This window comes from Saimiri boliviensis, chromosome 3 (assembly GCF_048565385.1).
Source record: "Saimiri boliviensis isolate mSaiBol1 chromosome 3, mSaiBol1.pri, whole genome shotgun sequence".
Lineage (NCBI taxonomy): Eukaryota > Metazoa > Chordata > Mammalia > Primates > Cebidae > Saimiri > Saimiri boliviensis.
In genome coordinates this window covers 80,583,057-80,595,645 of record NC_133451.1, presented here as the reverse complement: position 1 = coordinate 80,595,645, position 12,589 = coordinate 80,583,057, and the positions used below count along the sequence as shown (strand labels likewise).

The 12,589-nt window shown below is 39.7% G+C and overlaps 1 protein-coding gene across 5 annotated transcripts in view; it reads right to left on the bottom strand.

The window, feature by feature from the left end:
* The window catches only part of NUDT9 (nudix hydrolase 9), a 37,968-nt gene that overhangs the window by 25,227 nt on the left and 152 nt on the right, over positions 1-12,589 (bottom strand). For 2 of the 5 annotated variants that reach the window (XM_039468514.2, XM_039468511.2), the window contains exon 2: positions 674-913. In XM_039468514.2, coding sequence (XP_039324448.1) covers positions 674-870 — 197 coding nt within the window. In that variant the 5' untranslated portion in view covers positions 871-913. Of the gene's footprint in view, positions 1-673; positions 914-996; positions 1,092-12,279; positions 12,584-12,589 lie in introns of those variants that run through there. The other 3 variants (XM_074396415.1, XM_074396416.1, XM_039468510.2) reach the window with 3 other exon arrangements.

Sequence of the window (12,589 nt, the reverse complement as noted above, 5' to 3'; positions counted from 1 at the left end):
ATCACAAGGGATGTTCTACTGATAACCCAAACAGATCACATGAAAACAAACACCATCAGCTGTTATTTCAAAACAAATGTAATAGCACCAGCTGATATTTCATAACACATAGCTGATGCTATTTGTTATGTTATTTCAAATCAAGATAGATTTAACTATTTGGAAGTATCCTCATAAAATCCCCAAAAGGGCAGGGTGCAGTGGCTCATGCCTGTAATCCCAACACTTTGGGGGGCCGAGAAGGGGGAATCATGAAGTCAAGAGAGCAAGACCATCCTGACCAACATGGTGAAACCCCATCTCTACTAAAAATACAAAAAGAGTTATCTGGGTGTGGTGGCGCCCACTTGTAGTCCCAGCCACTCAGGAGGCTGACGCAGGAGAATCTCTCGAACCTGGGAGGCAGACGTTACATGCAGTGAGCTGAGATTGCACCACTGCACTCCAGCCTGGTGACAGAGCAAGACAGTCTCAAAATAAATAAATAAATAAATAAATAAATAAATAAATAAATAAAAAACAAATATGAACTGTTCATCTTTGTTAAGAATTCAAGCAAATGTGGAAACTGAATTGTAACACAGTTAAACATAGATTAAAATTATTTTCAGATATAAAACCATTACCTTCTCTAAAAGTCTTATTCCCAGCTAATGCTGTCTTATTTGCTCACCTGATTTGAGGATCTGCCCACCTAGGTCCAGCCAAGACAGAGACTGCAGTGTATTCCACCGGGTTATAGTCTTGCCACTCAACAACCCAGCCCACTTTCTCATTAGGAACCTGGCTTCGTTCAACTTTTGAACCTGGGTAAGGAGACGTCCGAGCCTTGTTGTGGGAATTCTCTTTGGAACCATTAGAACCAGACATGATGTTGGTATTAAGATGAAACCAACAAGATGAAAATGAGTTTCTGGGAGAGAAAAAGAAAAAACATTTTACACACATACCAAAAATATATTAATTAAAGAACCTAGGCCGGGCACAGAGGCTTACTTCTGTAATCCCAGCACTTTGGGAGGCTGAGGTGGGTGGATTACTTGAGGTTCGGAGTTCAAGACCAGCCTGACCAATATGGCAAAACCCTGTCTCTAAAAAAAAAAAAAATACAAAATTAGCCAGGCATGGTGGCATATGCCTGTAATCCCAGCTACTTGGGAGGCTGAGGCAGGGTAACTGTTTGAATCCAGGAAGGAAGAGGTTGCAGTGGGTCGAGATCACACCACTGCATTCCAGCCTAGGCAACAAGAGAGAAAACTCCATCTCAAAAAAAAATTAATTCAAAGACCCAAAAACATACTTTCCAATCTCAAAAATCTTTAAGAATCAGAAAATTCAAATATGATGCATATTAGTCTAAAGGTCCAACATTTATGAAAGATTATTTTCAAATATAAATTTTTTTAACATATAGCTAAATCTTATTAGTTGGAACACACTCACTGAATTTATTTTAGGTGAGGAGAAAAGAACACAAGCTTACTTGTCTATTATCTGTTGCGGAAGAGGAAGTTTGTTATGAAAACTCAAACCATAAAAACAAATATAAGCCAGGCACGGTGGCTCACACCTGTAATCCCAGCACTTTGGGAGGCCAACGCAGGCAAATCACTTGAGGTCAGGAGTTTGAGACCAGCTTGCCAAACATGGTGAAACCCCACCTCTACTAAAAATGCAAAAATTAGTCAGGTGTGGTGGTACGCATCTGTAATTCCAGCTACTGAATAGGCTGGGGCAGGAGAACTACTTGAACCCAGGAGGAGAAGGTTACAGTGAGCTGAGATTATGCCACTGCCCTCCAGCACTCCAGCCTAGGCGACAGAGAGAGAGAGACTCCATCTCAAAAAAAAAAAGTGTAAAAGAAAAATGTTTAAGTCTATGTGAAGGAATACATTTTTTTTTAAATCACCTATAGTCTAATATACATGTAAAATGTATGGCAAATATGGTGCAAAGGAAATATGAGAAAATAGAAATTAACAATCAAAAAATTCCTACACTGAATATGAACTAATTTAATACTACCTGAAGGTAGACTGTGGTAAATACACAAATTGTAAACTTTAGAGCAAAATTTAAATAAAATATACAGGCATGAAATAATTGGATAGCATATGCAAAAGACGACCACCAACCTTCACCCTAACCACACAGTGTACACAAACAGTTTTCATATCTCATCTTGCCCAAAGTTAAATGGCTTCTCATTATTGTTAAAATAAAAATATAAATTCTTGATGACCTTAAACTAGGACATCTAAAGGAGATTCTGAGAATGCGGTAAGATTATGAGTTACTTTCTCCTGCTCTCACAGTACCAGTCAATTTGCTCTTCTTAAGACAAATGATTGCAAATATCCACTTGAACAAGGTTGTAGAATAAGTTAACAGCATTTGCCTCCTAATCTCATAGACTGAGAAGTACACAACAATCATTTCTGAGATATTTCTGCCAAAAATATATGACACAAATCTGGACATTAGAAAACACAGGACAGACCCAGGTTAAGAGACATCTTACAGAATAAAGGTCTGGGGCCGAGCATGGTGACTCACATCTGTAATCCCAGCACTTTGGGAGGCCGAGGCAGGCGGATCACCTGAGGTTGGGAGTTCAATACCAGCCTGACCAACATGGAGAAATCTCGCCTCTACTAAAAAGACAGAGTTTTAGTATGCCTGTAATCCCAGCTACTCAGGAGACTGAGGCAGGAGAAATGCTTGAATCTAGGACATTGAGGTTGCTGTGAGCCGAGATCATGCCATTGCAGTCCAGCCTGGGCAACGAGAGTGAAACTCCATCTCAAAAAAAAAAAAAAAAAAAAAAAAGAATAAAGGTCTATACTCTCTAAATTGTAAGGTCGTGAAAGATAGAGAAAGGTGCAGGAACTCTTCCAGACAGATGACGACTAAAAAGACATGACAATTAGAAGTAATCAATGATCCTGGATGGGCTGATGAACCATAAAGGAAAATATAAACATTGCAGGATAGGTAGTAAAGTTTGAATGGGGTTGTATAAATAATTTTAAAAGATGACTTTTTAAAAAAAGTAACTATTTACTCCCAACAAAGAAAAACCCAGGACTAGATGGCTTTACTGGTAAATTCTACCAAAGATTTAAAGAATCAACACCAATACTCCTTCAACTCTTCCAAAAACCTGAAGAGGAAGTAAACACTTCCAAACTCACTCTGTGAGGACAACATTATCCTGATACTAAAGCTCAACGAAGAAACTGTAAGAAAACTACAAACAAGTATCCTTAACACTGATGTAAAAATCCCCAACAAAGTACTAACAAACAGAATTCAACAGCACATTAAAAGGGTTATATACCATGACCAAGGGACACATTCCGGGAATGCAGTGATGGTTCCACATAATGAAAATCAATCAACACAATGTACCACGTTAACAAAAAATTTTTTTAAATCCTCTTGATTGATGCAGAAAAATTATCTAACAAAATTCAACACCTTTTCATAATTTAAAAACATTCAACAAACTAGGAACAGAAGGAAATTCTCCACATAATAAAGGCCATATATGAAAAGCCCATAGTTAATTGTATGAAGGTGAAAGGCTGAAAATTTTTCCTCTAAGATCAGGAACAAGACAAGCATGTTCACTTTCGCCACCTTAATTCCACATAATACTGGAAGTTCTAGCCAGAGCAATTAGGAAAGTACATAAAGTAAAAGACATCCAAATTGGAAAAAAAGAAGTAAAACTGTCTCTACAAGTTAAGCATCCCTAATCCAAAAATCCAAAATCAGAAATTTTTTGAGTGCTGATATGATGCCCCAGATAGAAAACTCCACATCTGACCTCATGGGTCACAACCAAAACTGTTTGAGACACAGTTTAAAATAGTATATAAAATTATCTTCAGGCTACCTATATAAAGTATATATAAAACATAAATGAATTTTGTGTTTAGACTTGCGTCCCATCTCCAAGATATTTCATCATGTGTACGTGAATACTCCAAAATCTGAAATCCAAAACACTCTGGTCCCAAGCATTTTAGATAAGGGATACTCAACCTGTATTTACAAGTCACATGATATTTTATGTAGAAAACCCAAAATAACTCATGAAAAAAGTTAGAATAAATGAACTCAACAAAGTTGCAGGATATGAAATCAACACCCAAAAATGGTTTGAAAAACAGCAACAGGCTGGGCATGGTGGCTCATGCCTATAATCCCAGCACTTTGGAAGATAGAGGCAAGCAGCTGAGGTCAACAGTTCAAGACCAGTCCAGCCAACATGGAGAAACCCCATCTCTACTAAAAATACAAAAATTAGCCAGGCATGGTAGTGCACACCTGTGATCCCAGCTACTTGAGAAGCTGAGGCGGGAGAATCGCTTGAACCCAGGAGGCGGAGGTTGCAGTGAGACGAGATAGAGACTCCAACTCAAAAAAACAGAACACTAACAATTAACAATCCAAAAGGAATATTAAGAAAACAACTTTATTTACAATAGCATCAAAAAGAATAAAATACTTGGGAATAAACTTAAGAAAAACTCTTAGACACTGAACACTGCAAAATATTTCTAAACAAAATTAAAGACACCAGTAAATAAGGAGATATGCTGCGTTCACTGACTAGAAGAAAATATTTTTAAGGTGTCAAAACTACTCAAAGTTATCTACAGATTCAATGCAATCTCTACCAAAATCCCAATGATGTTTTTTTCCAGAAATAGAAAACTCTACCTTAAAATTCATATGGAATCTCAAGGAACCCCAAATAGCCAAGACAATCTTGAAAGGGAAATACAAAGTTCAGGGTCTCACACTTACTACAGAGCTACAGTAATCACAACACTGAGATACTGGCATAAAGACAGACAGACATACAGACTAGTAGGATAGAAATAGAACCCAGAAATAAATCCTCACAATAATTTTTGTCAAAGGTACCAAGACTATTTCAAGAGGGAAAGGGCAGTCTTCAACAAACGGTGCTGGGAAAATCGGATATTCACATGCAAAAGTAGTAAGAAGTTTGACCCTTACCTACACCATATAAAAACATTAACTAAAAATGGATCAAAGACCTAAACATAAGACCTAAAATGATCAAAATCTTAGAGGAACACATGCTGACAAAACTTCATGACACTGGATTTGGCAATGATTTTTTCTGGATATGACACCGAAAGTACAAGCAACAAGAGAAAAAATTGCTAAGTTGGCCTACATCAAGATGAAAAACTTCTGTGTATCAAAAGACACAGACAAGAGTGAGAAAGCAACCCATGACATAGAAGATACTTGGGAATCACATGTCTGATAAGGGATTGGTTTCATCCAGAATATAGAAAGAACTTCTACAACACAACAACAATAAAACAACCCAATTAAAAACTGGGCAGGAGAGAGTCAGGAGAATTGCCTGAGCCCAGGAGGCGGAGGTTGCGGTGAGCCAAGATCGCGCCATTGCACTCCAGCCTGGGTAACAAGAGCGAAACTCCGTCTCAAAAAAAAAAAAAAAAAAAAAAAAAAAAAATGGGCAAAGGACTTCAACAGACATTTCTCCAAAGAAGATATACAAATGGCCAATAGGCACATGAAAAGATGCTTAATAGCACTAATTATTAGACAAATGCAAGTCAAAACCACAATGAGGTACTTGCCTCAGACCCATCAGAATGACCGCTATTAAAAAAGAAAGAAAATAAGTATTGGCAAGGATATGGAGAAATTTACTTGCTAATAAAAATAGTGACATCAAACAATTTGTATTTTCATAAGGTATTGCTGAAAAAAAATTCAGTAAAGTGCTACAATATGGTACCATTTTTATAAAGCAATGACATGAAAAATAAATAAGTACATACATTTCAGTGCATGTATATAATGCATTTGTGTTTGCTATTGAAGCCATAACAAATCACTACAAATTCAGTGACTTAAGACAATACAAATTTATTGTCTTAGTTTTTTAGGTTAGAAGTCCAACAGGGGTCTTACTGGGCTGAAGACAATGTATCAGCAGGGCTGCATTCCTTTCTGGAGGCTCAAGAGAAAAATCCATTCCCCTTCCTTTCCTAGCTTCTAGAGGGAATCCCATTCCCATCTGCATTCGGTGGTTAATGGCCCCCTTCCATCATCTTCAAAGCCAGCAACATAGAATCTCTCTCTGACCATTTAATAGTAGTCATATCTCTGTCTGATCATAACCAGATCATTTTTTAAGCACTCTCAATTAAATCAGGAGCACCTTCCAGGATGCTCTCCCCATCTCAAAGTCTTTAGCCTTAATCACATCTGCATTCTCTTTTGCTATGTAAGGCAACATATAGACAGGTTCCAGGTATTAGGATGTGGACATACTTGGGGGGTCATTATTCTGCTAACCACAAATCTCTATACTATTATATAAGCATACATAGAAGGATCCACATAATCAGGTTCTTAAAATGGGCTAGGAAACAAGGTACTGATGTGAATAGAAGTAAAAGCAAACAGGAAGAGGAAAAAGAAAAGAAGAACAAAAAGGAAAGGGAGGGGAAAAGGGAGAAGAGAGAAGAAAAAGGCGATAATGAGGGGGAAAGAGGAAGGAGAGTGGTAAAGATGGGGAGGAGAGGGGAAGAGAGAAAAGGAGAAAAGGAAAGGGAGTTGCAAGAAAGGATAAGAAAAAAAGAACAAGAAGGAAAAACAAATTTTTTTTAAGGCTAAGAAAAACAGGAAAAGGGAAACAAGGAAAAAAAGAGAAGGAAAAAGACTACCCAAACACACCAAATAATGTGAGGTACAACTGATCCAATTTGTGTAATTAGGGCAAATTACATAATTACATGTATACAAAAAGAAACTTTTCAGTGGGGCATGGTGGCTCACGTCTGTAATCCCAACACTTTGGGAGGACTGCTTAAAGCCAGGAGTTCAAGACCAGCCCAGATGAGATAGGGAGACCCTTATCTCTACAAAAAATTCGGAAAGTTGGACAGGCATGGTGGCATGTGCCTGTAGTTGCCGCTACTCAGGAAGCTGAGGTGGGAGGATCACCTGAGTCCAGGTCAAGGCTGCAGTGAACCATGATCATGGTCATGCTACTGTACTCCAGCCTGGGCAACACAGTGAGATCCTGTCTCATTAAAAAAATAAGAAACTTTTTCTTTTAATTAAATTTCTTAACCTGACTCAAAACTGCCTACTGTACTTCCTCCTGGTCCCTCTTCAGTTTATACAGTGTATATATGTACCTACCATTAGGTATCATACCCAAGTTTCACTGCCATAAAGGCAGTGAATTTTATGTGTACGATTCTATAAGGGTCGATGTGTGTCATTATACATTTGTCCAAACCATAAAGTACAAGATCAAGAGTAAAGCCTGATATAAACTACAGGATTTTGGGTGATGTCGCAATGTGGGTTTAATTCTAACAAACCTATGACTCTGCGGGCATTTTGACAATGAGGGAGGCTACACATGGATGCAGGTAGGAGATATACAGGATATCTCTATCTTTAACTCAATTTTGATGTGAACTTAAAAACTGCTCTAAAAAATGACTATTTTTAAAAGTCTTCTGTGCTACCCCAATTCACCCTCCCTCCCCATCTCCAACCCCTGATCTTTTACTGTCTCCACAGCTCTGCCTTCAAGAATGCCATATAGTTGGAATCATACAGCTTTTTAAATAATATGCATTTAAGATTCCTTCATGTCTTTTCGTGGCTTGATAGCTCATTTATTCTTATCACTAAATAATATCCCATTGTCTGGATGTACCACAGTTTACTTATCCATTCACCTATTGCAGAACATCCTGGTTGCTTCCAAGTTTTGGCAGTTATGAATAAAACTGCTAAAAACATCTGTGTGCAGGTACAAGAATATTTGTAATATATACATATACAGCCTAGACCTCTGTACTGTATTACTGAACAAGTACAAGAAATACATTTGGCCTAGCAAATGAAAACTAAGTAGCTGATAAAGTTCATTTACAAGACAAAAAACAATTAAGACTGGAAAACTTTTAAAAATGCAATACTGACATGATGCTTTGAAATAAAGAAAATCTGCAACAATCATATTGTCATAATCAAAGATAAATGTATACAGGGATTGTTATGTGCAAGACACTGTTCTAAGCACTATAATACATTAACTCACGTGATCCTCACAACTGAGTTCAGGTACTATTATCTTTTTTCTTTTAACCTTTTTTTTGAAAAACAGGGCCTCACTCTGTTACCCAGGCTAGCATGCATTGGTACAATCATCGCTCACTGCAACCTCCACCTCCCAGGCTCACATAATCCTCCTGCCTCAGCATCTCGAGTAGCTGGGACTACAGGCATGTGCTACCACACCTGGATAACTTTTTTTGTTTTCTCATTTAGTTTTTTGCTTTTTTGAAGAGGGAATGGTTTGGCAAATCAGGTAGGCTCAGAAACTCCCAATTTTTTTATTTTTTGTAGAGATGGGGGTCTCACTATACGCTGACCAGGCTGGTCTCAAACTCCTGGGCTCAAGCGATCTTTCTGCCTTGGACTTCCAAAGTGCTGAGATTACAGGTGTGAGCCTCCATACCGGGCCATATTGTCCTTTTTTTTTTTTTTTTTTTCTAAGAAATAAGAACATTAATGCCCAGAGAGTAAATACGTTTACCAAGGTCATACAACTGAGAATAGAAATCAGGATCCAAACCTAGGCAAGCTGGCTTAGAACTCCAGGTTCTTAACGCTATGCTTTACTATCTCTATTTCATTTTTAGTTCATTCATATGTTTTAAGTATTCACAAGAATAAAACAATATTCTATGCATATGTCACTGATAGATCCTTCTGTTAAATTTGTACCCTGTGCTACGTAAAAACATTCACTCCATCTCTGTAATATACTACCTTTCTTCTAAAAATGTACATTTGAGGACTGGGAGCAACGTCTCACTATAATCCATCAAGGCAGGAGGATCATTTGAGCCCAACAGTTTGAGAACAGTCTGGGCAACATAGGGAGACCCATCTCTACAAAAAAAAAAAAAAAAAAAAAAAAAAAAAAAAAAAATTTTAATTAGCCAGGCATGGGAGTGTGCACCAGTAGTCCCAGATACTCAATCTGGGGCGATGGTTTCAGCTCAGGAAGTTGAGACTGCAGTGAGTCATGATCACACCACTAAACCCCAGTTTAGGTGGCAGATCAAGAAAGAAAGAAAATGAACATTTGAAACCTTCTAGTAATCACAAAAACTACTGCAAAACTGTCACTTTCTGGGTTTTTCAAAATTATCAAAGACTGGTAAAAAAAAAAAAATTTTAAGAGACATCTCAGCCAGGCACGGCGTGGCTCACACCTGTAATCCCCAGCACTATGGGAGGCCCAGGAGGACAGATCTCCTGAGGTCAGGAGTTCAAAACCAGCCTGGCCAACATGGTAGAACCCCATCTCTACTAAAAATACAAAAATCAGCCAGGCGTGGTGGTAGGTGCCTGTAATCCCAGCTGCTTGGGAGGCTGAGGCAGGAGAATCACTTGAACCCGGGAGGTAAAGGTTGCTGTGAGCAGAGATCACACCACTGCACTCCAGCCTGGGCGACAAGAATGAGACTCCGTCTCAAAAACAAAAAAAAGAAAAGAAAAAGAACACTAGAGATAGAGTCTCGCTCTGTCACTCAGGCTGCAATGCAGTGATGCGATCACAGCTCACTACAGTCTTGAACTCCTGAGCTCAAGCATTCCTACTGATCACTTAGTCTCTGAGCCTACTCTGATCCTACTGATAGTGAGGACTACACATGCATGCCACCCGGCCCAGCTTTTATTTATATACATATTGGAGAGACAAGGGTCTTGCTAAGTTACCTAGGCTGGTTTCAAACTCCTGGCCTCACACAGTCCTCCCACCTTAGCCTCCCAAAGCATTGGGATTACAGGTGTTAGCCACTGTCTCTGGCTGTAAAATTCTTTTTTTTTTTTTTTTTTTTTGAGACATACCCAGACTGGAGGTCAGTGGCATTTCTACTCACTGCAACCTCCACCTCCCAGGTTCAAGCAATTTCCCTGCCTCAGCCTCCCGAGCAGCTGGGATTACAGGTGCACACCACCATACCCAGCTAATGTTTTCTATTTTTTACTATAAACACGGTTTCGCCATGTTGGCCAAGTTGGTCTCGAATTCCTGGCCTCAAGTGATCCACATGCCTGGGCCTTCCAAAATGCTGAGATTACAGGCATGAGCCATCACACTGAAATCCTTAATACTGCAAAGCATCCTAGGATACACATTTCTTATGTCTATCCTAGGTTGCTTTGCAGTATTAGTTACCAGGTACTTAGCACATTCGTGGACTGTTGGCTTTTCCTTTCAAGCCAATACAGTCTCTGGTTCTGGATATACCTGCCTCATCTAGGGCTCCCAGAGTTATAAAATGAAGAATAACTGTCAAGCAGCTTTACGTTGTACTGCTGGCATCTAACAAAGCATTAGACACTTCCAGAGAGCACATACATGTATTCCTTCCTTCCTCAAATCCCACTGAAAGAAGATCAAGATATATAAAAGGAAATAAAATCCACAGCAGGAGAAGGAATAAATGCCACTAGGGAATGTCAGATGTTAACCAACTTCAGGAAGATGAAAAGTGGTTGTAATATTGACCTACAAATCAGAGTAGAACAAAGCAAATTTAAGAATATGCACCAAAGGGTGAGGGAGAGATGCTATTCCTACAAGCTGAGTTAGAGAGGTTTCAAGCTTGAAGTCAGCAGGCCCAAAGTTCATAAATGATCAGCGGCACGGTAACCATGGAAATTATTCGGTCCTTCTCCCTCCCCATTCTCCAAGCAAAAAGTCCAAAATAGTTATGTTTGTCTCCAAGATAAAGTCAAAAGTTTTTAGAAATGAAAGGATAGGACCCTACTGTAATACTGGTGTTAAGAGTACACAGGCCGGAGCACAGCGGCTCACACTTGTAATCCCCGCACTTTGGGAGGCCGAGGTGAGTCAGGAGTTCAAGACTAGCCTGACCAAGGATCAGGACCACCAGGTCAGGAGTTCAAGACTAGCCTGACCAAGATGGTGAAACCCCATCTCTACTAAAAATACAAAAATTAGCTGGGCATGGTGGTATGCGCCTGTAGTCCCAGCTACTCGGGAGACTGAGGCAGGAGAACTGTTTAAACCCGGGTGAACCCGGGAGGCGGAGGTTGCAGTGAGCCGAGATTGCCCCACTGCACTCCAGCCTCGGCAGCATAGTAAGACTCCATCTCAAAACAAAATTTAAAAATAAAAAAAAAAATTAAAGCGCACCAGCAGAAACTTAGGCTTAATAATTTTACAGTTGACACTGAAGAAATATTAAACAGCTATATTCAGCGAAGAAGCTGTTCCACCACTACGGTAAAGCATGAAGCAAAAGGGAGGTTCCCAGCCTATCTATCTGGTACCTGCTTACATGCCCTCAAATGAAACCTTCCTATCTTGGTGACCTGGTAGGAAGAGGCAAAAGTCAATGATCAACCGTGTACAGAAAACAAGACCTATTACTCACATTAATCAAAATATAGACAGATAATCAGTGCCCATCAGATGTTCGAGAAAAAGCAACAGAAGGAAACAGGAGCAAAAAGACACAGAACAATTGGCCAACAGTAAATAAAGAAATAGATCATTGTTTTATAATCATCTTTGTAGATTCAAAATACTTTTTGTATCTATAAAATAAGAATGAAAAGGCTGCTGCACCCAGGACCTTGTGTTTACTAACTTAAAAGAATAAAAACTAGAGATGGGGTGAACAGGGGGCAATGTGAAACACCATAAATCCCTAAATTTATCCACAGTAGACAAATTTTAAAAGAGGTAGATAATAAGTACAATAAATATATTATCTACCCTGGAAAGGGCGCGGGGGGAATAGTGATTTTACTTTTCACCTTACATCATTTTCAAGCTGTTTTAACTATGTGCATGCATTAATTCTAATAATAATGTTTTATGTATCAACCATTAAGAAAATGGCACGGGGCAATATCACGCCAAGCAAGTGCCGTTTCAACTCTCTGGTGATACTAGTAATAATTTACAGAGATGGCAAATTTCAAAATCAGAGGTCAAGAAGGGGCCCTGCCACTCGTTTTCCTCAAAAGGCAGATAACACATTTTAGACCCTTTTTGAAAACTTGCATACGGCTATAAAAATCTAGGACGCAAAGCAAAGCCTAAAGAATTCGCCGGAAAAAAGCTGGTTCCCACCCCAACTCAAGGTCTAGGGCAAATGAGCCCGCAGTAAGAGGGTGGAATACCTGAACTCCGGGATGCCGCGGCAGCCCGAGGACCTGACAGTCACAGAGGCCAAGGCCACAGAAAGAGACACTGTGGCTAAAGCCTTTCCCAGGACGCGTCTGGCCATCAGCGCCCCGAGGGCGGCTTCGAGAAGCTAGGTCGCTCTTAGCTGGGGCCTCCGCCTTCTCCCCCACCCCACAGCTCCGCGTCCCGGCCCCGGGTATTTGGTGGGCACTAGGACCGGGCTGCCGTTGGCTTCCCGAACGGGAGTAGCGGTGTCTATCTACAAATTACAGACCAAGAGCCCTCCCACGATAAGAGTCCCCCTAC